We start from the raw sequence: 27207 nt of genomic DNA, 5'->3' as shown, positions 1-27207 counted from the left end.
GAATTAATCGGTGGAGAGGGGAGGGAGGACACACCAGCAAACAGTGGGGGTGGGATGGCTCTGTGAATGGAGGGGGAAGGGGGTGGAGAGCTGGAGTAGAGAAGACAGAGGGAGGGGGACGAACAGAGAGCAGGTTCGCAGACACCGGAGAAGTCGACGTTAACGGCACCCAGCTGGAGACGAAAAATTTGGCGTTACTCCTCCAGTGTTCTTTGTTGGGCCACGGACAGAAGTACCGGGGTGGGTGTGTGTGTGTGGTGTGGGGAGCAGAATGGAAGCGATCGGCCACTGAGGCGGACGGAGCGAAGCGATCTCCCAATTTCTCCGATTGCAGAGCTAGGACTATTTCATTGAGGATAGAAAGGTGGGAAGGCGGGGCTCTTTCAGGTGGGGTTAGGAGTTTGCACTTTGTGGAATGGCCCAAAGATTAGCCTTCAGCAGACAGACAGGCCAAGGTGTGATTGTGCAAGGCTCACAAAAATGTTGGCAGGCAGGTACAGCAAGCGCTTAGGGAATCTGGGTTTGATTTGAGAGATAAGAGACCATTGTTATAGTTGTGCAGGGAACTGGTGAAGCAACACTTGCGGTCAGTCCCTGTTTTAAGACAGGATGTCGGTTCAAAGTGGCTTGATCCCTTTGATGAAAGGTTTATTTTTGGCCAGTGGCTTCAGGAATTATTTATATTTTTTCTCGCCGCCCTTACAGCAGATCGCCCTTGGTGCAGAGTCCGGACGGAGTCCTCACAATTTCTAAAGGCACACACGGACTCGGCCAGTGTCGCAGCATCCATGGGAGGTAACGATGTATCGCCGACGTTTCGGGCCTGAGCCCCTCTTCAAGGCGGATGGGTGTCTGAATAAAGACGCGGGGAGGGGGCGTGGAGGGGGGGAATATAGGAGGGGGAGGTGTCCAGACCAACAGATAAAAAGTGTGAACTGGAGATGATAAGAGAAGAGGTGAGAATTGATTTTGGCTCCGTAAAAGGAGAGAGAGAGAGAAAAAAAACTAGAGGAAATGGGATGGAGGGGAATGAGGGGAGTGTTTTAATAGAAACTGGAGACGTCCATAGTAATGCCGTCCAGTTGGACGTTAAAATGAGCAACACTGCACTTGTAAATGGGCGGGGGTCGCCCACTGTATCCGTTTCTCCAGCTGTGGGATCCTATATGTCAGGAAGACCTGACGCAGACTGGGAGATCGCTCCGTTGAGCACCTTGGCTCTGTCCGCCGTAAAAAGCCTGGATCTACCAGCGGTCGCCCAGTTCAAATCCCATTCCCCCACCCATCCCATTCCCTTGCTGCAATTTGGTCTCGGGCACTGCCCAGACTGAGACCACCTGCAAATTGGAGGAACAACATCTCATCTTCCATCTGGGAACCCTCCAGCTGGACTGCATTAACACCGATCTCTCCAGTTTCCATTTTAAAAACCCTCCCCTCGCCATCCCGCCTCTTTGGCTCTGCCTCTCGCTCGCTCTCTTCCCTTTTCCCTCTGTGTCCTTCCACAGAGCCATAATTAATTCTCACCTCTCATGATATCCAGTTTGTCAGAAACACAAATTCTCACAAATGAGTCTCTTTAAGATAGGTGACACGACCAGCTTTATTCACAAGTCTGCAGAGTTGGACTCAACCGGCTTCTTGCCAAGTCAAGCCCTGATACATACAGTGCATTGTTTTTTATACAATTTGCTTGTCCTTCGGCATCTCCACTACACTGCTTTAATTGGTTAGTTTTTGCAGAATCATCCTGATTACTGTTAGTCAAGCACACCACGATCATTCATGACCTCTGCTCACACCAAATCCTGTTTTTCACTCTTTATCAATCTTTGGCTCCTGCATGTCTCTCTGTAGTTAAATCTGTTGCAAGTCTGTTGTAACATTTTCCAGCTAAACTCTTGTGGTTAGCTCCCTGTCTACTCTTGCTTCCCCTTTTATGACTAATCATCACATTTTAACTTAAACCCTTTTTAACCAAAATTCTCTATCTATAACACAGTTCATACCTTTTGTCTGTTGGTCTGGACTTCTCCACTTCCCATTCTCTCTCTCTCTCTCCCCCCCCCCCCCCTTATTCTGACATCCGCAAATCACGAAAGTCCGCTGACACCATGGTTCAAGTAAAAGCACAATGCTGGAATAACTCAGCAGGTCAGTGTCCTTTATGTAGTGTTAGGAGCCCAGAGGACCCATAAACCCGGCAGCAATAGATATTCACCAAGACAAATGGTTACTTAAACAAAATTTGCTTTTAATTATCTTTAAACATGATAATAGAATCACACTTTAACTTAACTAACCTAACAATCCCCTTCTAATTCTAAGTGCACGTTTGTGTAATGTGTGTGTAATTTCAGAGAAGTTCTTTGGTTCACCGCCCAATCTCACTTCTCATTCCTCCAAGTTCACTGGTTGCAGGCAATTCTTATATTGTGCACAGAATTTAACATGTATAAGGTTCACCAGGCTTTGGTGCTTTGGTGCCTGAGGGTTAATGCTCAGGAAGGTTCTTGTCAGTTTTCAGAGAGATTTGTTGTTCCAGGACACCCACAACTGATTCCTTTTTAAGCAGCCACTTCAGTGTCTCGCTGATGAAACTTGCACCCTTCCGGGTTCTCCAGATGATAACCTCTTTCTTTCAGGCCACCACAGGGTTCCTTTTTGTTTCCCTTATTCCAAGTAAAACATTAGACAGCCAGTCCTCTCCTCTTGCATAAACCGCAAGGGCTTCAACCAGGCTGTCTCCCAAATGGGGCTGTCCACAAGCTTGCCAGCTTGTCCTGTTCCAGTCCCAGCTACTTCTGTTTGCTGGAACACTGTACAAGTGATCTCAATCTCTCTCCCTCTTTCTCTCTCTCTGAGAGAAAGCCTGTTTGTCTCTCTCTGCTTGCAAAACCACATGACCCTCTTACAACAGCAAGCTCTCTTCCAGACAATCATTTGCCTTTTGTAAACAACACTCCATTAGTGAAGTCTCTTGGATACTCTCTAAAGCTCTTGCAAAGGCTGTGGAGCCAATATATCTAGCATGGGGCAGAGCTCCAGTATTTTAAATAAGATCTGTTTTAAAGTGTTTGTATGTGACCTACACTAACAAACTTTTTCCAATTTATCTCCCAAAAATATATCTATATACTCTGTCACAGTAGCAAAGATAAAGATACATAATCAACGTTTAGGGCTCAAGCTCTTTGTCAAGGTGTGGACAAATGTCGGCAGGTGCCCGAACAAAAGGATGGGGGGGGGGGAAAGTGGGGTCAAAGGCAGGAGGTGATAGGTGGAGAAGGGAGGGAGGGGACAGCAGTGATGGGGAGGGATGGCTAGAAAGGGGAGGGGAGAAAAGGCGAGCAGGTTAGCAGAAAGCAGAGGTCGATGTCAATAGGCCCTTTCAAACTGCCGTGTAAAATGGGGTTAACAGGACAATTTGCCCTAGATACGCAGCAGTTAGAAAAGGTCCAACCCAGTCAACCCCATTGGAAACCAACAGGATCCCCGACCTACCTCAGAGGTAGTTAGGGAACCCAGTCAAACTGACCTAGGTCATGTCCGCAGGTGATTTGAAAACAAAAGTTGCTGATCTGCTTTATCCTGGTGACGTCAGCGCTTGCGTGCATTTATCACCGGGCAGCTGGCTTCCGAACTTCCGGCAGTTCTTCCGGTGAGTGCGTGACACATCTTTGTGGGGGTGGGAATTCCCCCATAAAATCGTCAGGATGGAGATTTTAATGGGTCAATCCCCCTGCAATTTGAAAGGTGTTTCCAGCACCTTTGCCCCAGGAATCACACCCGGATCCTAGGAGGGCTGCACTTTAAAAGAGGCCAATGCCATCTGGCTGGAGGCAGACCAGTCCTCCAATCTTGAAGGACCTGTTTGGGCCCCTGGATTTTGGTGAGGGAGGAGATGTCGGCACAAGTGTTGCACCTCCTGTGGGCACAAGGGAAGGTGCTGGGGTTGGAGGCGATGGGTGGGGAGGGAAAGAGTGCATGAGGGAGAGGTCCCTGTGGAAGGCAGAGAAGGGGAGGAGAGAGGAAGATGTATCTGGTGGTGGGATCCTGCCGGAAGTTCTAGAGGATAATGTGTTGGTTGCGGAGGCTGGTGAGGTGGTAGGTGAGGACGAGGAGGGATTCTGAGTTTGTTGCATCTGGGGGCAGATGAGTGGGAAATGGAGGATTGAGGGTGAGGGGCTGAGTTAATGGCGGTGGAGGGGAAGCCACGTTGGTGGAAGAAGGTAGATATTTTGGAAGCTCTGGACCAGAAGACCTCATCTTGGGAGCAGAGATGGAGAAATTGGGAGAAGGGGATGGAGTCCTTGCAAGGGACAGGATGTGAGGAAGTGTAGTCCAGGTAGTGGTGGGAATTGGAGGGTTTATAGGTCAGTGGAAAGCTTGTCTCTCGAGACAGGGAGAGATCTAGGAAGGGGAGAGTGTTGTCGTAGATGAACCAGCTGAGATCAGGGTGGAAGTTGGTCGTGAAGTGGACGAAGTTGACAAGCTCATCAAGGGTGCATGAGGCCACCCCATGTAGTCGTCAATATCCCAGAGGAAGAGTTGGGAGGTGGGGGGAGGTCTTGCTGGTGTAGCCAGAATGCTCTCCACGGTACATCTGTAGATATTTTCGAGAGTCTTCAGTGACAGACCGAATCTCATCAACTCCTCACAATGTCTGGCCGCTGGCGAGCCTTCTTCGTGATTCATTGGCACAGAGGCCCCCAGGACAGATCCTCAGAGATGTTGACACCCAGGAATTTGAAGTTCTTGACCCTCTCCACTGCTGACCCCCTCGATGAGGACTGGGTCTTGCTTCCCTGACTTCCTCCTGAAGTCCACAATCATCTCTTTGGTTTTGCTAATGTTGAGCACGAGGTTGTTGGTGTGAGACTGCTCAACAAACTGATCGACCTTCCCCCCTGTATGCTCCCTCACTGCCGTTTGTGGTCCTGCCGACAGCAACACTGGACAACAGGAGGTTTCCCTCCTGAACAAAAATTGGGGATTATGGTGAACAACTTCAGATTTGCTGTATCACGTAGGAAGTTGGAGAAACTTTAAGTTAACTTTTATTGTCATTTGCGTGCTTAATCCTGAACCAAACCCTGCAGTCGTTCCTGTAAAATGGTGATGCAGTTCCACACTGCAGATAAGAAGACGTTTGGCAGGCTGGCCTTCATCAATCAGGCCATTGAGTACAGAGATTAAACAGGAAATTCTGCAGATACCTTGAATATGTTGAGTTTCTCCAGAGGCTGAGATGGAACTTTACAACTGCATGAGACATTGGAGAGACCACACTGGGAGGATTGTGTACTACTCTGGTCGCCCAGCCATTGGCGTCACTAGGGTTGGTGTCACCCAATGTGGTAACTCATGGCATTACCCACCACCCCCGTCCCCCGTCCCTCCTCCTGTATCAGACCAGACAGAATCCTTAGCAATGATTTTACTCGTAAATCCTAATTCCCGTAAATCACTGAATGTAATGGCAACAGTTGTAAATTGCTTAAATGTAATATTTTTTAGATTCTACGAATACCAGCAACAAAAAATTGTCTGGTAAAATCTTTCAACATTGAATGATAACATTATTAGTCACTGAGCGGAAACCATTTTTTGATTTTCTCTCTCCTTTTCCTTTAATGGGCCACTTCATTGTCGAAATAGGTTTATTGATCTCAGTTCACAAATTCTAATCTCTGTGATACTGTTGCTAAAACTCCAGAAATTTTGACTCTTAAAAACACCGGCAGCAACAAAACCAACAACACTTGCTGGTGCAGATGAAACTCCCCCACGATTTGGAGCGTCGTTGTCATTGGGTGACACGCCGGAGTGTGTTAGAAGGGTCAAAATGTAAATGAGCGTTGAGTTTTAGCCTCAGAGGTGTATTGATACATGGAAGCTGGGCTTATGAAAAATGTGTTTTGTTATAACAGACGACAGGGATATTTTTTATAAAAGATAATAAATTTCAGCTGAAACACTCCACAAAAATATTATAGACCCCCTCTGATGGTGTCACCCGCTGCGGTCTGCACGCCCCTCATGACACCAGTGAGCCTAGCTGTAGGAAGATATCATTAATGTGGAAAAGTTGCAGCCAAGATTCACGAGGACTGGGGAACGGTGGGTGAGTGGGGTGGGTGGGCAGAGGAGAGGTTGCAATGACTGAGATTGATTTCTTCGGAGTGCAAGTGGATAAGGGATAATTTTATAAAATTATACATTCGCTTCTAAAATCTTGAGGGGCATAAACAGGGTGAATAATCAATGTTAATTTCCATAGCCTAGAGATTTTTAGATGAGAAGGGGAAATACAGAATGTAGAACACTACAGCACAGTACAGGCTCTTTGGCCCTTAATCTTGTGCAAACCCATATATATCTTCCAAAAAAAATACTAAAGCCTCCCTACCCCTTAACCCTTTATTTTTCATTTATCCATGTGCCTGTGTAAGAGTCTCTGAAATGCCCCTAATGTTCCAGCCTCCACCCCCACCCCTGGAAATGCATTCCAGGCCCCACAACTCTCAGTGTAGAAAAAACTTACCCCTGAACGCCCCTCTCTTCACTTTGTACAGATGTCCTCTAATGTTTGCCACTCCCACCCTGGGGAAAAGGCGTTGGCTGACCGCCTTATCTATGCCCCTCAGAACCTTGTCGACCTCTTAAGTCACATCTTCTTCACTCCAAAGGGAAAGGTCCAAGCTCTGCTAACCTTGCCTCACATTTTTCAGTCCAGGCAATGTCCTGGCGAATCTCCTCTGCACCCTCTCCATGGCTTCCACATCCTTCCTGTAATGAGGTGACCAGAACTAAACACCATATTCCAAGTGTGGTGTGGCCAGAGATTTGTAGAGCTGCAACATCACCTCGCGACATCTGAACTTAATCCCCCCCCCCACATTTTTTTTAAATTTTTTATTTTTCACTCTATGAACCATACTAACCAAAATACACACAAACATTTCCCTCTTGAATATACACAGTGTCATTTTCTCCCCTTTCCCCCCCTCCCTCCTTCACCCCCCCATCACACCCACTCAACATACAACCTATATGATACATTAAACCCATTAAACAATGTCATCACACAATGAAAATAAGCAAGAAATTTATGTCATCTACTTTTACACACTGGGTCAATTCATTTCGTCTTCTCCTTCTGTCATTTTAGGTGGTGGAGGTCCGCGGTAGGACTTCTCTGTTGTGTTCCATGTACGGTTCCCAAATTTGTTCGAATACTGTTATTTCTTATTTCTTAAATTTCTTAAATTATATGTTATTTTTTCCAATGGAATACATTTATTCATTTCTATGTACCATTGCTGTACTCTCAGGCTCTCTTCTGATTTCCAGGTTGACATAATACATTTTTTTGCTACAGGTAAGGCTATCATAATAAATCTTTTTTGTGTTCTATCCAAATTGAGTCCAAGTTCTTTACTTTTTATATTACTTAAAAGAAAGATCTCTGGGTTTTTTGGTATGTTGCTTTTTGTGATTTTATTTAATACCTGGTATAGATCTTCCCAAAACTTTTCCACTTTCTCACATGCCCAAATTGCATGTACTGTTGTTCCTGTTTCCTTCTTACAGCGAAAACATCTCTCTGATACAATTGGGTCCCATTTATTTAACTTTTGGGGCGTGATGTATAGCCTGTGTAACCAATTATATTGTATCATGCGTAACCTCGTATTTATTGTATTTCTCATAGTTCCGGAGCACAGCTTTTCCCATGTTTCATTCTTTATCTTTATTTAGATCTTGTTCCCATTTTTATTTGGGTTTACAGCTTGTTTCCTCGTTCTCTTGCAGTTTGATGTACATGTTTGTTATAAATCTTTTAATTATCATTGTGTCTGTAATCACATATTCAAAATTGCTTCCTTCTGGTAACCTCAGCCTGCTTCCCAATTTGTCCTTCAAGTAGGTTTTCAGTTGGTGGCATGAAAACATTGTACCGTGAGTTATACCATTTTTGCACTTCATTTGTTCAAAAGATAATAATTTATTTCCCGATAAACAATTTTCTATTCTTTTGATCCTTTTTCTCTCCCATTCTCTAAAGGAAAGGTTATCTATTGTGAAAGGGATTAGTTGATTTTGCGTCAATATTAATTTTGGTAGTTGATAATTTGTTTTATTCCTTTCTACATGAATCTTCTTCCAAATGTTGAGCAGATGGTGCAGTACTGGTGAATTCCTATGTTGCACCAGCTTTTCATCCCACTTATATAGTATATGTTCGGGTAATGTCTCCCCTATTTTATCTAGCTCTAATCTGGTCCAATCTGGTTTTTCCCTTGTTTGATAAAAATCTGATAGGTATCTTAATTGTGCTGCTCTATGATAATTCTTAAAGTTTGGTAGCTGTAAGCCCCCTTGTTAATTTATCTAGCGCTATCCTTGGCGCAGAAGACCCAACTGCGCTGGGTGGGTTACGTCTCCAGAATGGAGGACCATCGCCTTCCCAAGATCATGTTCTATGGTGAGCTCTCCACTGGCCACCTAGACAGAGGTGCACCAAAGAAGAGGTACAAGGATTGCTTAAAGAAATCTCTTGGTGCCTGCCACATTGACCACCGCCAGTGGGCTGATATCGTCTCCAACCATGCATCTTGGCGCCTCACAGTTCGGGCAACCTCCTTTGAAGAAGATCGTAGAGCCCACCTCACTGACAAAAGACAAAGGAGGAAAACCCAACACCCAACCCCAACCAACTAATTTTCCCTTGCAACCGCTGCAACCATGCCTGCCTGTCCCGCATCGGACTTGTCAGTCACCAACGAGCCTGCAGCAGACGTGGACATACCCCTCCATAAATCTTCATCCGTGAAGCCAAGCCAAAGAAGAAAAAAATCCTCGGTTTCCCCCCTTTCCATAAGAATTTCCTTATTACTTTCTTTAGCTCCTTGAAGAATTTCTCTGTTAGGTGAATTGGTAATGATTGAAATAGGTATTGTATCCTTGAGAAGATATTCATTTTACCCTTCCTAGCAGTGTTAGTGGTAAGTCTTTCCAATGTTCTAAGTCATCTTGTAATTTCTTCATTTATGGCTGATAATTTAGTTTGTATAGATGGCCTAGATTATTATCTAGTTGTATACCTAGGTATTGGATTGCTTGTGTTCGCCATTTAAATGGTGATTCTTTCTTAAACTTTGTGAAATCTGCATTATTCCTACCACCCCCACCTCATGATGAAGCCCAGCATCTTAAGTGTTGTTCTATCCACCTGTACAACAAACTTGAGAGATGTACGGATTGAATCCCAAGGGGATCATTTTCAAACATGGGGTGTCTGTGTGTGTGTGTGTGTGTGTGTGTGTGTGTGTGTGTGTGTGTGTGTGTGTGTGTGTGTGTGTGTGTGTGTGTGTGTGTGTGTGAAGGAAATGGTAGATGCAAGGACAAATTTATGCAGACAGGTAGATGAATAGCAAAGGTATAGAAGGAGAAGACCATAAGACATAGGAGAAGAAATAGGCCATTCAGCCCATCAAGTCTGCCCCACCATTCAATCATGAGTTGATCCATTTCCCTACTCAGCCCCAGTGCCTGGCCTCCTCCCCATTTGATGCCCTGGTTAATCACGAACCTATCAATCTCTGCCTTAAATACACCCAATGACCCGGCCTCCACAACAAATCCCACATGCCCTCTGGCTAAAGAAATCCCTCAGCAACTCTGCTCCAAGTGGATGCCCTTCAGTCCTGATGTTGTGCCCTCTCATCCTAGACTCCCTCACTGTGGGAAATGACCTTTCTACACCTTTCAACATTTGAGATGTTTCAATGAGATCCCCTCCCTTATTCTCCTAAATTCCAATGAGTACAGGCCAAGACCTGTCAAATGCTCCTTGTATGATTTGAGATTCTTTTATTGCCAGGTATTAAAAATCTAATAATACACAAGATTTCCTTTCCTCTACCAGAAGGAAGACAAAGTTTTGCCATCGGGAGAAATTGTCCAGTGCCCCTTACAGTCAGGGAAAGGGAAGGAAAAGAGAATCTGCCCCAGAGTCATTGAGTGTCTGGATTCACCTCCAGAGCTCTCAAAACCTCCATGGTCTCACAGACTTCAGTTCAAGCCACTGGTAATCAGATCTCCAGGTCGAAACCTCCCTCCCGGTTCCAATACCTGGTATCCAGTCTCCAGCAGTCCACAGCCTGGGGTGCATCCCTCAGTTGTCAGCCACCCGCAGCCTCGCCTCGAGTCGTCAACAGCCCCGTGTGCCCACCTGTGTGCGTTCTTCAGCTGCAGAGCCCCTCGCTGGTCTGTGGTCACCATCCTATGGGTCATCTCCTCTGCTTCTCCTCAAACAGGGGTGGGGTGGTGGTTGGTCTCCCCACTTCCTGGTCCCTGCCCCAGCCCTCTCCTTCCCCGGAGCCTCCAACTTTTCAAGGCCGAACACAAGCACCCCCATCTTGGCCCCTGTCCCTTTAATGGGCTGTTTAAAACCCCCGAGGGGCTTCCAAGTCAATGCAATCGTGAAGAAGGGTCGCCAGTGTCTATACATTGAGGAGTTTGTGGGTACAGTCCCCAGAGTCTCTCGAAAACATCTATAGGCGTACCATGTGGAGCATTCTGATTGGTTGCATCACTGTCAGGACAGGAGAAAACTCCAGACGGTTGTGAATCCGAATTGTGCCATCATGGGCATCAGCCTTCACTCCATCGAGGACATCAATGTCTTAAGAGAGCAGCCTGTATCTGTCATGATAATGAATATGTATGAGATGTACCGGAAGTCACGTGGTATGAGAGAGAGAGATAAGAGCACAAGCAGGAGAACAAAGGAAACTGGAAAATAAAGACACTGAGAAGTTTACCTGATAAAACTTGTGTTTGATGTTTTATCAACTTCACATTTCGGGCCACAAATGTGACATTGGCGACGAGGATGAAAGAAGCTTGAAGAAAATTAAAGACTAAAGAAGATTACAGAGGATTACAGAGAACTTCAAGGTGATAAGAATTTTCTCTTTGACTCAGTACTTTTGGGGCTGGAATATATCCTCATGGCTGGGGCAGACGGTGACTTTCTAACACATAGTGGAATTGCTCATTTTGACCCGACTGGTGATGCAAGCACTGTAAGTGTGAAGTGGAAGGCATGGCTGGAAGAATTTGAATCGTACGCCGACAGTCGTGGCCTATTTCTAGATACCGGTACAGTTGAACAAAAAGCGCAGAGAAGGGCGTTACTTCTTTTCACTCCTGGACCCGCAGTTCGGGAAACATTTAAGACACTTTTGAATACTGGAAGAATGCACACTATGTAGTGACACCGAATGCTACATTTCAACGCCATTTGTTTCGGAGAACGAGACAAGAAGATGGCCAGACAATTGCTCAGTATGTGACGAGACTACGCCAGCTAGCTGTTGGATGCAATTACATGCCAGCTGATTTGGACAACCAATTATTGGATCAAGTCGTACAGCACTGCAGATCAGATAAACTCAGAAGACGTCTACTGGAAAGAGGGAGTGAGTTGGAACTCACCGATGATTTAACCATTGCTGCTGCATTAGAGGCTGTTGAAGGGCAATTTCATACCATGACCCTGAAAGACAACTCAAGCCAGCAAATTAAGAGGCTCTCACATCGCCATAATCAGCCAAGATATACGTCGACACAGGACGTGGAGTGTTATAGATGTGGAAACCGAGGTCACTTTGGAAAAGACCCATATTTCCCGGCCAAAGACAAAGTTTGCAGAAAGTGTGGAGGTAAGGACCACTTTGCAAAGAAGTGCAAAAGCAAGTCCAATGCAGACCAGCAGAGGAAGAGTACAACTTCCAAAGGCAAAGCCTGGGGGAAAGGAAAGTATCCTGGAAAGAAAGATACCATTCGCCAGATAGACGGTGATGATGATGATACCCAGGAGGAACAGAGTTGTTACCAATTTACGTTGAATGAAGTACATCATGAGAAGGTCCCAGTGATCATTGGTGGAGTGACAGTGCAGGTCATAGTAGACTCAGGCAGTAATGTGATTGATCGACATTTATGGGAGAAGTTGAAAAGGAAAAAGATCATTTGTACCTCAAAGAAGTGTTCCAAGAAATTGTATCCATACACAGCAACCAAGCCATTGCAGACCATTGGATGTTTTACTGCAACTTTTGAAGCTGGAGATAAGTACACCGAAGCAGAGTTTATGGTCATAGAAGAGAGGGGAGAACCATTGCTGAGTAGAAGCACAGCGCAAGACCTGGCAATACTTCATATTGGAGCTTGTGTCAATTCAATTCAGTCATACGAGGATATGAAGCAAGAATTCCCCGCAGTCTTCCAAGGAGTAGGAAAGCTGAAAGGTCGACAATTGAAGCTAGCGGTAGATGAAATGGTCAAACCCAAGGCACAACCAATGCGCCGAACTCCGTTTGGACTTCGTGGGAAAGTCGAAGCCAAAATTAAAGAATTGATTGAACAAGACATTATTGAACTGGTGGAACATTCGACACAATGGGTCAGTCCCGTAGTGATTGTGCCCAAACCAAAGGGTGACATAAGACTATGTGTTGACATGAGAATGGCCAATGAAGCTATAATTAGAGAACGACACCCTATACCAACAGTGGAGGAAATACTTCAAGAACTAACTACCAGCAAGGTATTCTCAAAAATTGATCTGAAATGGGGCTATCATCAATTAGAGCTGGATCCAGGTTCCCGAGATGTAACAACATTTGTGACTCACTGTGGATTGTATCGTTACAAGAGACTATCATTTGGAATTAATGCAGCTTCGGAGATCTACCAGTATGAAATCCATCAAGTGATTCAAGGCATTCCTGGAGTTGCCAACATTTCTGACGACATCATAGTCCATGCACCAACGAAGGAAGAGCATGACAAACGGTTGAGGCGTGTACTATCTAGACTACAGGAGGCAGGCCTTACCGTGAATGGAAACAAGTGCCAGTTCGGTGTGTCAGAAATGGACTTCATGGGACACAGACTTACACGGGAAGGACTAAACCCTGCAGAGGCCAAGGTGAAAGCTATTGCAGAGGCACGTGCACCTCAGAACGCAACAGAGGTGAGGAGTTTCCTGGGATTGGTCAATTTTTGTGCAAAGTTCATTCCTAATTTCGCTACAGTGGCAGAACCACTAAAGAAACTAACCAGGAAAGGTGTACCATTTCATTTTGGATCTGAGCAGAAGAAAGCGTTCACAGCGCTGAAGCAAAGCCTAACAGATGCAAAAACTCTTGGATATTACGATCCGGCGGCATCAACCAAAGTCATAGCGGATGCCAGCCCGGTTGGTTTAGGAGCCGTGTTGGTCCAGATGCATGATGGAGGACCAAGAATCATTGCCTATGCCAGCAGATCATTATCAGATGTGGAAAGAAGATACTCTCAGACAGATAAAGAAGCACTCGGACTTGTATGGGCCTCTGAGAGGTTCCATGCATATTTATACGGCATTGAATTTGAACTCATCACAGATCATAAGCCATTAGAGGTGATCTATGCACCTAGATCCAAACCATGTGCCAGAATAGAGAGATGGGTACTCAGACTACAACCCTACAAATATAAAGTAATCCACATTGCAGGGAAAACAAACATTGCAGATCCGCTGTCCAGATTGGTGAAGGATGGTGGTCCACAATCCAAGTCAGAATTGGGAACAGAAACAGAGCTTTGTACGCTTCGTAGCTATTCAGTCGAAACCGAAAGCTGTGACTACGAAGGAAGTCGAGAGAATCCGAACATGATCCAGAACTCAGGGAAGTAAGAGAATGCATACAGAGTGGACAATGGGACAAGTGTACTCACAAGGCTTACATTCCCATTAGAGACGAACTTTGTTGCATCGGACAGTGTGTATTGAGAGGATGCAGATTGGTGATACCGCAAAGATTGAGACGGAAGATCGTATCCTTAGCGCATGAAGGACACCTAGGTATTGTTGGTACCAAGCAAAACCTCAGGACCAAGGAATGGTGGCCAGGTTGTGATAAAGACGCAGAGAAATTTGTTAAAACTTGTCATGGATGTCAAATCACAAGTAGGAGTAATCCGCCAGAACCGATCCGGAGTACGCAACTCCCGACAGGACCATGGATCGACGTAGCTGTTGATTTTCTTGGACCTTTACCGACGGGTGAATCAATTATGGTAGTGATAGATTACTACAGCAGATACTATGAGTACGTGGTGTTGAAGTCCACAACCACTGAAAAAACAATACAAGCGTTAGCAGAGATATTCACAAGATATGGATTACCTGTTACATTACCTGGTCCACAATTCATTTCAGAGACATTTGCGGAATACATGAGGACCACAGGTATCCACCATCATAAAGTAACTCCGAAATGGCCGCAAGCCAATGGAGAAGTAGAGAGACAAAATCAATTCATTGAAAAACGATTGAGGATTGCACACGCAGGACAAAATTGGCGAGAAGCATTGCTATCTTATGTGGCTGTCTATCGAGCAATGCCTCATGCAACCACTGGAAAAAGTCCTGCAGAAGCATTTTTTGGGAGAAAAATCCGCACAAAAATGCCAGAAATAAAGGAAATCCGAGATGACCAGGAGATGAGGGACCACGATGCTGAAAAGAAAGATGCAGCAAAGCTGTACACAGATTCAAAACGTGGAGCCAAGTACTCAGACATCATGTCAGGAGATAATGTTCTAGTGAGGCATGAAACTGGTGGTAAGCTAGACACACCTTATTACCATCAACCCTATACTGTCGTATCCAGAAGTGGCAGTATGGTGACAGTCAAGTCTCCAACTGGAGTCCTGTATAAGAGAAATATATCAGGTGTAAAAAGGTACCAGTCCAGAGATACATCGAGCGAAGAGGTTGAAAGGCCAATACGAGATGCTGAAACTGAGAGATCTGATGATGTTCCAGAGGCAGTTACCAGCACTCCTGATGAAGTGACTAGAGCGCCAGAAACACCCGAAGCCGTGGCGAGCAGTATTTCCGACGCTGAGAGTGAACAACCGAGAAGCGACGACAATATCGCAGGCAGGCCGAAACGAAACGGGAAAGCGCCCAAACGATACGAAGACTTTGTGCCATAGTTTTAATAAGAATTTTGGGACAGTATTTAATCTTATATCATAAAGTGCATGTATGAGTGCTGTAGGAAGTAAATTTTACGTAGTTGAGTTATAGTATTACCATTAGTTACGATGTTTGTAGGTTTCCGAGGGATATTGGTAAATGAAGGTAAAGTTTATTTCTGATTATGGGAGGGATGTCATGATAATGAATATGTATGAGATGTACCGGAAGTCACGTGGTATGAGAGAGAGAGAGAGATAAGAGCACAAGCAGGAGAACAAAGGAAACTGGAAAATAAAGACACTGAGAAGTTTACCTGATAAAACTTGTGTTTGATGTTTTATCAACTTCACATTTCGGGGAGGAGTCACGTGATGGAGTAGTGGCCGGACGGTGAACTCCAGCCCTCTCCAGAAAAGTCGGGAAAAACAAGAGAAAATACAAAGGCACAGAAATAAAAGTTAAAGAAAAGTGAGTATAAAGGTGGAAAGAAGATGGCGACAAAAAAAGAAAAATCAAAATCAACGGTAAGAAGAGAGGAAGAGAAGACAACGGAGGAAGAAGGAGAAGGCCTTACCTGTCCGAAGAGGCCCACTGTGGAGAGAGAAGCCCGCTTCCTCAGGTCGGTAGAAATAGGACTACAAAAATGGCTCGCAGAGCCGAGTAAAAGTGCGCAACCGCGCATGAAAAAAAACACACCGACGGGAGGGGGGACCAGCTGGGGAGTCGATCTCCACAGCCGGCAATGACAGCTGCAGAACACCTGCAGCAAGAAGAGACCACAGAAGACAATGAAAACAAGAAAGAAGAGGAGGAAAGGACATCAAAGAAACAACAGATGGCCAACCCAGAGGAAGAAGAAGAGGAAGAATACAGTGAAATAGAAGAAGGGAAAGGCAAGGTAAAGGATATACTTTCTCTTGTTAGAGGATACATGGAGTCATTTAAAGAATGGCAAACACAGGAATTTAATGATTTAAGAAGAAGAATAAACAACACAGAAGAGAAAGTGAATAAAATAGATATGACCTTAACAGAAATGGGAAAGAAAATGGACAAGATGGAAGAGCGGGCAGTAGCAGCAGAAATGGAGGTAGAAGACTTAAAAAAGAAATTGGAGGAATCTAATAAAAAAACTAAAGAGACACAAGAACTACTAGCCCAAAAAATAGATATAATGGAAAATTATAACAGAAGAAATAACATAAAGATAGTGGGCCTTAAGGAAGATGAAGAAGGCAAGAATATGAGGGAGTTTATAAAAGATTGTATCCCTAAGACCCTAGGATGTCCAGAACTACAGCAAGAAATGAAAATAGAAAGGGCACATAGAGCATTGGCCTCTAAACCACAACCACAACAAAAACCAAGATCTATTTTAGTAAAATTCCTAAGATATACTACAAGAGAAAAGGTACTGGAGAAGACAATGGAAAAAGTAAGAGAGGGCAACAAACCACTGGAGTATAAAGGGGAAAAAATCTTCATTTATCCAGATATAAGTTTTGAACTCCTAAAGAAGAGAAAAGAGTTCAATACAGCAAAGGCGATTTTATGGAAGAAAGGGTATAAATTTATACTAAAGCATCCAGCGGTATTGAAAATATTTATTCCAGGACAACAAAACAGACTATTCTCAGATCCAGAAGAAGCACGAAAATTTGCAGAACAATTACAAAAATAGACTGAGGGATGAAGACGGGTAATGAGAGTTAAAATGATCACGATTGATATGTATGTGGGTAAAGACAAAAATAGACTGAGGGATGAAGACGGGTAATGAGAGTAAAAATGATCACGATTGATATGTATGCGAGTAAAGAGGTATAAGAGTGAATAGAGACAATGGGCATACATAAATGTATCTGTACTTAGAGGAAAATATAGATAGTATAGACAAGAATTAATAAGGGAAGGTAATGGAATAGAGAGAATAAGGAGGGAATTAAAAGAGTGACCTTTGTTACATATGAAAAGTGAAATCTTTTCTGGGGGGGGGCTGGGTGGGGGAAATAGCGGTCACTGCAAAATCAGTTGACGCTTGCGAGTGGATTCGCAAATCCAAATGGAGAGGGGAGATGTGGTTGTCTGACAAGGGATAAAGGACAACTCAGGAGGGGAAGGGGAGATTGGGGATAAAGAAGATAGAAATAGGAGAATAAGGAAAATGTTGGATGTTGTAGGAATGTTGTCTTATAAAGAGTTGAAAATAAGAAAACAGAAATGGACAAGGAGGAAAGGTAATGATGGAAAAACAGAAAGAGAAGATAAACAAAATATAAAATGGCTACACTGAACTATATGACTTTAAATATTAATGGAATACATAACCAAATCAAAAGGAAGAAACTACTAAATTTACTGAAGAAGGAAAAAATTGATATAGCATTTGTCCAAGAAACACACTTAACTGAATTGGAGCACAAGAAATTAAAGAGAGATTGGGTAGGACATGTAACAGCAGCATCGTATAATTCAAAAGCAAGAGGAGTGGCTATATTAATTAGTAAAAATGTGCCATTTAAAATAGAAGAGGAAATAATAGAACCAGCAGGGAGATATGTTATGATAATATGTCAGATATATTCGGAGTTTTGGAATCTACTTAATGTATATTCACCTAACGAAGAAGATCAAAAGTTTATGCAAGATATCTTTTTGAAGGTAGCTAATACGCAAGGGAACATACTAATAGGAGGGGATTTCAACCTGAATTTGGATCCAAAAATGGATAAAACGGGGAAAAAAATTAACAGGAAGAACAAAGTAACCAAATTTATAATTAAATCAATGCAAGAAATGAAACTTTTGGATATATGGAGGAAACAAAACCCAAAAGAAAAGGAATACTCATACTACTCGGCTAGACATAAAACATACTCAAGAATAGACCTATTTTTGTTATCAGCTAGTATGCAGGATAGAGTAAGAAAAACAGAATATAAAGCGAGAATGCTATCGGACCATTCACCCTTAATATTGACAGTAAAGCTAGAGGACATCCCTCCAAGAATGTATAGATGGAGATTAAACCCCATGCTACTTAAAAGACAGGATTTTAGAGAATTTATTGAAAAACAATTAAAAATGTATTTTGAAGTAAATACGGAAACAGTGGAAGATAAGTTTATACTATGGGACGCAATGAAAGCATTCATTAGAGGGCAAATAATAAGTTATGTAACCAAGATGAAATAGTAAACATAGAAAAAAAATTAGCAATGAAGGAAGATACAACTAAAAGAAGAGAATTGGCGGATAAAAAAATAAAATATGAAACATTACAAACATATAAGGTAGAGAAGAATATAATGAAGACAAAACAGAAATATTATGAACTAGGTGAAAAAACGCACAAAATCCTAGCATGGCAGCTTAAGACAGCAAGCTAAGGAAATGGTATTGGCATCAAGGAAAAAAGACAAACAAATTACATATAATCCAAAAGAAATTAAGGAAAACTTTAGAGAATTCTATGAACAATTATACCAAACTGAAAACGAAGGGAAAGAAGGGAAAATAGATGAATTTTTGACTAAAATTGAACTACCAAAACTACAAATAGAGGAACAAAATAAATTAACAGAACCATTTGGAACAGTAGAAATACAAGAGATAATAAAAAAAATTACCAAATAATAAGACACCAGGAGAGGATGGATTTCCAATAGAATTCTACAAAACATTTAAAGACTTATTAATACCGCCCCTCCTGGATGTAATCAACCAGATTGATGAGACACAAAACTTACCAGATTCATGTAAAACAGCAATAATTACAGTGATACTCAAACAAGGGAAAGATCCACTCTCACCAGCGTCATATAGACCAATATCTCTGCTAGACACAGATTATAAGATAATAGCTAAACTATTAGCAAACAGATTAGCAGAACAGGTACCGAAAATGGTAAATTTAGACCAAACTGGATTTATCAAAAAAAGACGCACAACAGACAATATTTGTAAATTTATTAACTTAATTCATGCAGTAGAAGGAAATAAAACACCGGCAGTAGCAGTTGCTTTAGACGCAGAGAAGGCCTTCGACAGAGTAGAATGGAATTACTTGTTCAAAGTATTGCAAAAATTCAGTTTACCGGAGAAGTATATTAATTGGATTAAAGCATTATATAAGGGACCGTTAGCGAAAGTGACAGTAAATGGACATGTATCAAAGCAATTTAACTTAAGCAGGTCAACGCGGCAGGGATGCCCACTATCACCATTATTGTTTGCGCTAGCTATAGAACCACTAGCAGAATCGATAAGAATAGATAATAATATAAAAGGAATAAAAATAAAAGACAGGGAATATAAAATCAGTCTATTTGCGGATGATGTGATAGTGTACTTAACAGAACCAGAACTATCAATAAAAGAACTATATAAGAAATTGAAGGAATATGGAGAAGTGTCGGGATACAAGATAAACGTAAATAAAAGTGAAGCAATGCCTATGGATAACGCGGATTTCTCAAAATTTAAGGAGGAATCCCCATTCAGATGGCAAATGCAGGCAATAAGATACCTAGGTGTGCAAATAAACAAAAATCTAGGCCAATTATATAAACTCAATTACAATCCACTAATGAAAAAATTACAGGACGATTTAGAGCATTGGAAAGAGCTACCACTAACACTGATAGGAAGGATAAACTGTATTAAAATGAACATTTTTCCAAGGATACTATACTTATTTCAGACATTGCCAATACAACTGACAGAAAAATTCTTCAAAGAGTTAAAGAAAATAATAAGGAGATATTTATGGAGAGGGGGGAAACCGAGGATAGCACTAGATAAATTAACAGAATGGTATAAACAAGGAGGCTTACAATTGCCAAACTTCAAAAATTATTATAGAACCGCACAATTAAGGTACCTATCAGATTTTTATCAAACAAGGGAAAAACCAGACTGGACGAGACTAGAATTAGATAAAATAGGGGAAAAGATACCTGAACACATATTATATAAATGGGACGAAAAATTGGTACAACATAGAACTTCTCCAGTATTACACCATCTCCTCAATATATGGAAGAAGATTCATGTAGAAAGAAATAAAACAAATTATCAAATACCAAAACTAATATTGACGCAAAATAAGCTACTCCCTTTTACAATAGACAACCTTTCCTTTAGAAAATGGGAAAAAAAAGGGATTAAAAGAATAGAAAATTGTTTTTCAGGAAGTAGATTCTTATCCTTTGAACAAATGAGAGATAAGTACAATATAACTGGAGATACAGCGCTGGCATATTACCAACTGAGATCCTACTTAATTAGGAAGCAATTTGAGTTTACCAGAGGGAAGTAACCTTGAATATGTGATTACAGATACAATGTTAATCAAAAGATTTATAACAAATATGTATATTAAACTGCAAGAAAAGGAGAATGAGGAAACAAATGGTAAAACTAAACAAAAATGGGAACAAGATTTAAATATAAAGATAAAAAAGGAAACCTGGGAGAAATTATGTTCTGGAACGATGAGAAATACAATAAATACGAGGCTACATATGATACAATATAATTGGTTACACAGACTATACATTACACCGCAAAAGTTAAATAAATGGGACCCAACAGTATCTGATAGATGTTTTCGATGTAAAAAAGAAATGGGAACAACAATTCATGCAATCTGGACATGTGAGAGAGTAGAAAAATTTTGGGAAGATCTCAATGAGATATTAAATAAAATAACAGAAAACAATATACCAAAGAATCCAGAGATCGTTCTCCTAAGTAACATAAAAAACAAAGAATTTGGAATTGATTTGGAGGATGCACAAAAAAGATTTGTTAAGATAGCTCTAGCCGTAGCAAAAAAATGTATTATGTCAACCTGGAAATTGGAAGATAATTTGAAAATACAACAATGGTATATAGAAATGAATAAATGTATTCCATTAGAAAAAATAACATATAGTTTAAGAAATAATATTGAAATATTCGAACAAGTATGGGAGCCTTACATTAAATACAATAGCGAAAACCTACCGGGGACAAACATTACCTAAGTTGATGGAAGGAGAAGGAAAGAAAAGAATGGACTCAGTAGAATTTCTGGCGTATTTTTGTTGAATGACAACATTGTCTGACTGGTTTAATGCAACCTAGATTGTATACCTAAAATGGATGAGATGGGTGGGTGGGGGGGTGGCTTGGGAGGAGGGAGGGGGGGGGGAAGAAAAAGTCACTGTATATGTGTGAAAAAGAAAAAGTGTATATCATGGCTAATGTGATTTATGGTGTGAAAAATAAAAAAATTTAAAAAAAACAAAAAAAAACTTCACATGTCGGGCCACAAATGTGACAGTATCCTCAAAGACCCCCACCACCCAGGCCATGCCCTCTTCATTCTGCTACCACCAGGAAGGGTTCTTCTCCCTCAACCATCTGATTGATCAATGAAACACAGGCACCGTCTTACTTGACACTTCACGCACGATTTTTGTTTATTTTGTAAGATGGTTTATATAAATGTTTGTACTGAGACGCTGAAGCCGAGCCACAAATTTTTTGTCCTGTTCATGACAATAAATTATGATTCGGAGACCATTAGTTGGTCCAGGCGGTAGAACCCTGCAGTGCATCGGTCTGTCTCCTCTCATCGCTCTCTCCTGGTCCGCACCACCGGCATTGATTCTGTTCTTTTTTTTCCCCCTTTCTTGCCCAGAATCATTCCTCTACAACCCTGGATTGGGGACAAAAAAAAAAGCCCCGTTCCCACTTGCAAGTAGTCCCAGGAATTAGTGGCCAATCGGCCTTTCGAGAGAAAATGTGAAAGCAAAATCCGCTCCACGCCGGGGATAGAAGGCATGAATTAATTGCAATAGCACTACCCACTTTCCCAAGCTGTATAAATTGAGGACTAAAGTGCTACCATCTTTCCAACCCTGCTTAAAAATTGTCCGCTACTGCTATTTATTGCTCGCACTTTACCACGGTCCTTTATAAAGGTTTATATAGGTCGGCACAACAACAAAGGCTGATACATAGAGCTTTAATTCTGTTATAATTAGTCATGATTAATTTTGGGTCATATATGAGATCATAATACATTTATCAGGATTTAGGGCAGATCCACCATCGCTCGATGGGTCATGGCATCACCAGTAGAAGGTAGAACAGTCCTAACCATGGGGATGGCTTCTTGCAAATGTAAAAGTGTTCAGGGTGTCTCATTTAGGAGTGGTCAAGTGTGAAAAGCCAAAGGCTCATTCCAATGTCAAGTTAGCGGGATGCAAGTGTGAAAGCGGGCGTTGAACGCTGGCACCTTCCCCTCCTGATCGCTAACCTCCGCTTTCTGTCTCCCGCAGGGTGGAGATCTCCACGGTCGACGATGCCCTGGGCAGCAGCGGCGACCTGGCTGTCCTCTCTACTGCTGTGTCTGCGGGCGGGGCCGGCGTCGGGTCAGGCCGGCTGCCGGGTGAACGGGACGCAGGCGGACTGTTCCGGCCTCTACCTGCTCCGGGTGCCCGCGGGGCTAGACCCGGACACCCAGGTTCTCGACCTGTCCTACAACCGGATCGCGGGCATCGGCGACACGGACCTGGCCCGCCTGTCGGGGCTGCGGGTCCTGCTGCTCGGCTACAACAACATCTCCTGGCTGGCAGAGGGCGCCTTCGCCGCCAACCCGCGACTGGAGGAGCTGGACCTGTTCAACAACTCCCTCCGTGCCGTGCCCGGCGCCGCGCTTGCTCCCCTGAAGAGGCTAGCCCGCCTCGACCTCTCCAACAACCTGTACCGCACCGTCCAGCTGAGCCCGGTCTTCGGGGAGCTCGCTGGGCTGCGGGACCTGTCCATCGGCGGCGACCTGGTCCACTCCCTGCGGAAGGACGACTTCCTGTCCCTGAGCTTCGCCCCTCTGGACAGGATCGCTCTGAAGACGGGCTCCAGCCTGGCCGAATACGAGCGGGGTTCCCTGTCCCGCCTGAGGGCTCGCTCCGTGTGGACTGACATCGCGGTGGACCACAGACCGCAGCTCTTGCCCGCCCTGCTCGCCGACCTCTACCGGACCCCGGCCACCTCCCTGCGCTTCCGCAAGCTCTTCGAATTCACCTACTACACCGGCCGGGACGACCTCTTCGCCGGCTTGAGGGGCTCGGCCGTCCGCAACCTGACTTTCTTCCGGGGCAAGTTCAACGAGAACCTGCTCAGCATCATCCTGGCCAACGTGCAGGGTTCGCGGGTGAGGGACCTGACGCTGGAGGCCATCGACTTCGCCCGCTCGCCCAACGCCAGCGCCCACCTGCCCGACCTCGCTGAGCTGGACCTCGACCGTTTGGCCCTGAAGGAGATCAGCAACCCGGACGTGTTGCGCTTCAACCAGCGGTTCCGCTGGCTCCGCAGGGTCAACTCGCTGGTCGTCAACCTGGTCAACTTCAACTACGTCCCCTGCGAGGCCTGGAGGGAGATGCGGGTGATGCGGCTCATCGACATCTCCCGCAACCAGCTGCGGGACGACTACATCTACAACCGGCGCTGCCGGTACGCCGGCACCATGCGGTACTTGGAGGAGATCCGCCTGGGGACCAACCTAATCGGCAGCCTGCGGACCATCGCCCGGCTGACGGCCGAGTGGCCGCGGCTGCGCGCCCTCGACCTCAGCCACAACCAGATCGGGGGCTGCCAGCTGCCGTGCCCCTGGGGCCAGCCCCTCACCCGCCTGGAGCTCCGTCATAACGCCGTGAGCGCCGCCACCTTCGCCTGCCTGCCCCGCACCCTGCGCCACCTCGACCTGTCCCACTCGCGCCTCGAGCGGCTGGACCCCGGCTGGTTCGCCCTGGCTTCCAACCTCAGCACCCTGCTGCTGAGTGGCAACCGTATCAAGTTCATCCCGGCCGACTGGAAGGCTCCAAGCCTGCGGCGCCTGGAACTGGATGGCAATTCCTTTGGGGTCATCGGGCCCGGGTCGTTCCGCCGCATGCCCCGGCTCTCTGTCCTGGCGGCCGGCAACAATCCTTACCACTGCACCTGCGACCTGCACCGCTTCGTGGGCGAGGCCAGGGCCGGGGAACTGACCCTGCTGGGCTGGCCGGCCGACTACATCTGCTACCACCCCGCCGGACTGGTGGACACCCGAGTGGCCGAGTACGCGCCGGGTCGGCTGCAGTGCGACGTGGGGTTGGCCCTGGCCGTCTCGGTGTCGGTCACCGCCTCTCTGGCGGTGGGGGCCACCGTCCTGTGCTGGCGCTACGACCTGCCCTGGTACGTCCGGGCCACCTGGCAAGTGGTGCGCTCCCGCGCCCGCGCGTCCGCCCAGGGTCCCGCCGGGCCGCGCCCTTACCACGCCTTCGTATCCTACAGCCATGCCGACGCGACCTGGGTGCGGGAGCATCTGCTCCGGCGCCTGGAGGGCAGCCAGCCCCCTTACCGGGTGTGTATCCACGAGCGGGACTTCACGCCGGGCCGGTGGATCATCGACAACATCATCGACCACATGGAAGGCAGCCGCAAGGTCCTCTTCGTCCTGTCCCGCAGCTTCGTGGACAGCGAGTGGTGCAACTACGAGCTCTACTTCGCCCACCAGCGAGCCCCCGGCCGCTCGCTGCATGACGCCGTCCTCCTGCTCAAGGAGCCCATCAGCCCGGCTTCGCTGCCCGGCCGCTTCTGCCGCCTGCGCCGCCTTCTCGCCTCCAGGACCTACCTGGAGTGGCCCGCCGAGCCCAGCCGCCGGCCCTTCTTCTGGGCCCAGCTCGAGAGCCTGCTGGGCCGGCCAGAAGCCGTGGTCTCCCCCGACTCCCCGGGATCCCTGCCTTTAGGCAACTGGCTCCCCGGCTGAGCCTCGTCCCGGGCCTCGAGTTACAGAGGACGGAGCCTTGGGGATGCGTGGGGACAGTGGGTCGAGGAGGCAGCGGAGGTGGGAAAGTGCGCTGCTAGGGCACGTGGATAGACGGGCAGAATGGCCGGGCCAACAGACAAGGGGTTGAATGGATTTTGGCTCTGTGAAAGGTGACTGGGGAAAAAAAGCAGGAGAGAGTGAGAGGGGAGGTGGAGGTTTCACCAGAAGTTGACATTAAAGCCATCTGATCGGTGCCCAGACGGAAGATCCTCCAACTTTCAGGTGATCCCAGTCTGATCCTACATGAGACCATGGACAGACTTGTCAGCAAGGGAATGGGGTGGGGGGGGGGGGGGCACCGGGAGGTGCCTGTGTTCCATCCCTGTCTGAGACTGCTCCCCCCCCCCACCCCCACCAGTGACACCCTTGCCCTCCATCAAGGCTTCTGCCCATCGAGCCCTGGGTACCCGCCGATCCTGGAGGCCCCAGGATTAGGTGCGTGCGAGCTCTCAGCACCTCCTCCCGCCTGCTTGAAGGAGAGGAGCGGCTGCCTCTCAGGTTCTGGTTGAAGGCGAAACTCCTCCTCTATCCGTCCCTTGGCCACTGGTCCAGACAGTGAGTCGCGGAGGCGTCTGTCCAAACTTGGCCTGTGTATCCCCGGAGAGAAAGTTTGTTGTGTTCGCCGGATGTCTGGAGGCCTACCAGGGTCAGGCGCTGCCTCAGGGATTGGGCAATACCCTGGACAAGGTTAAATTCAAAATTGTTCTTGTTAGAAATTGAAATACCTTTAAAGAAATTGCTCGAGACAAAAATTGAGAACAAAGAACATTTATTTTACAACAATGCAAAGTTGGGTGCTTCCCCTTACCCTGGGAATACACACACACACACTGGGGCTCACCCAACTTTTATACAGTCAATTTCAGTATCAGAATACCCTCCCCCTTACATTCTTCTGCCCCCTGGATGGGTTTGGCATAGGCAATCCTTCCTGCCTACCTGCAGTTTCAGTACACTTGGAGGACCAGGGGGTGTCCTGTGGGTGTCCCATCATGTCATTGTCCTTATTCACACCTTCCTGATTCTCGGGGCTACAGTCTCTTGGTATGCAGAGTTGACTCATCCTATCTAGGGTTGGCTAATTTAATATGTATAAATCTGTGTAAGGTTAGCTAATTAGATATGTAGGACTTGGTACTTCTATCTAGGGCTAGGAGACCTTTATCTGATCCAGACTACCTCAACTTCCTACATTCTATTGTACCTTATCTACCATATTGTACCGTACCTACATTCCTTATCTTAGTCTTATGGTGGCTCTTGTCACAAAGAAGATTCTTATGTTAATCGTGCTGACTCTGCTTTCCTGCATCCTAATCCCCAAGCTCATCCTGTTTGTACTGGTTACAGCCATTAACTGATGAATTTTAGTTTCTTCCATGTTCATAATTTTAGATCAATTTTCCCATCTCTCACATTCTGAACGCTAATAGCTAAAACATAAGTTAAACAAGAAAATCTCCAGACGCTGGGGACCTGTGCAATACACAGGAGTGCTGGAGAAACTCAGCAGGTCACACAGCGTCCAGAGGAAGGAACAGACAGTCCCTTCACCAGGAATCTCCTCAAATTGGTACATGGATTCTGTGAGGGGTTCCCTGCTGTTACACACGTGTGTGTTTTATGTTTGCAAATGATAACATGGTGTATGTCGATTGCATGTTATAGTCGACTCTGGAGTTTGGCCCAAAGATTGGAATTTTGTATGCTTCATGTAAAGGTTAACCTCCCTCTCCCCTTTTTCTGGCCCCAACCACTGTGTGTCAGAGTTCCTGATGACCCAACTGTAGCCTCACCTTTGCCGCCTGTCCATCCAAGCTCCCAACATCCCGACTGTGGACCCTTGCCTTGGCGCCCACCCATCAGATCTCCCATCACCCCGACCGTGGACCCTAAGCCTTGCGCTCACCCACTGGATCTCCTGATGCCCAGTCTGTGGACCCTTGCCTTGGTGCCCACCCACCAGATCTCCCAATGTCTGATCTGTGGTCCCTTGCCTTGGATGCCTGCCCATCCGAGATCCCGAAGCTCCGACTGCGGAACCTTGCCCCAGCCGCCTGCCCACTGTATCTCCCAACACCCCAGCCGCAGACTATCACCTAGGCGCCAGCTGCCTGCCCATCTGATATCCTGATACCTTGAATGACACAGGTACTTATCGGTGGCAAAAGTTTGACTTGTGTAAAAGTTGACCCCTCCAAATTAGACCTGAAAAATTGGTCTAAAAATTTTGACCATTTCATGAGTATGTACAGTATTTGTTTTGAAAACTGTTGATCTGTATTTATATAATTTTTGCCTT

At 45.4% G+C, this 27207-nt stretch overlaps 1 protein-coding gene across 1 annotated transcript; it reads left to right on the top strand.

Annotated features, from left to right (window-relative positions):
• Positions 1-501: 501 nt before the first annotated feature.
• tlr18 (toll-like receptor 18) lies at positions 502-27207 on the top strand. Its single transcript, XM_069940450.1, has 2 exons — positions 502-795; positions 22381-27207. The coding sequence occupies exons 1-2, from the start codon at positions 789-791 to the stop codon at positions 24843-24845; spliced, it is 2472 nt and encodes an 823-aa protein (XP_069796551.1). The 5' UTR covers positions 502-788; the 3' UTR covers positions 24846-27207.

This window comes from Narcine bancroftii, chromosome 5 (genome assembly GCF_036971445.1).
Source record: "Narcine bancroftii isolate sNarBan1 chromosome 5, sNarBan1.hap1, whole genome shotgun sequence".
Taxonomy (NCBI): Eukaryota; Metazoa; Chordata; class Chondrichthyes; order Torpediniformes; family Narcinidae; genus Narcine; species Narcine bancroftii.
Note: the sequence above shows the minus strand (reverse complement) of the source record. Positions and strands in the feature narration are given on the sequence as shown.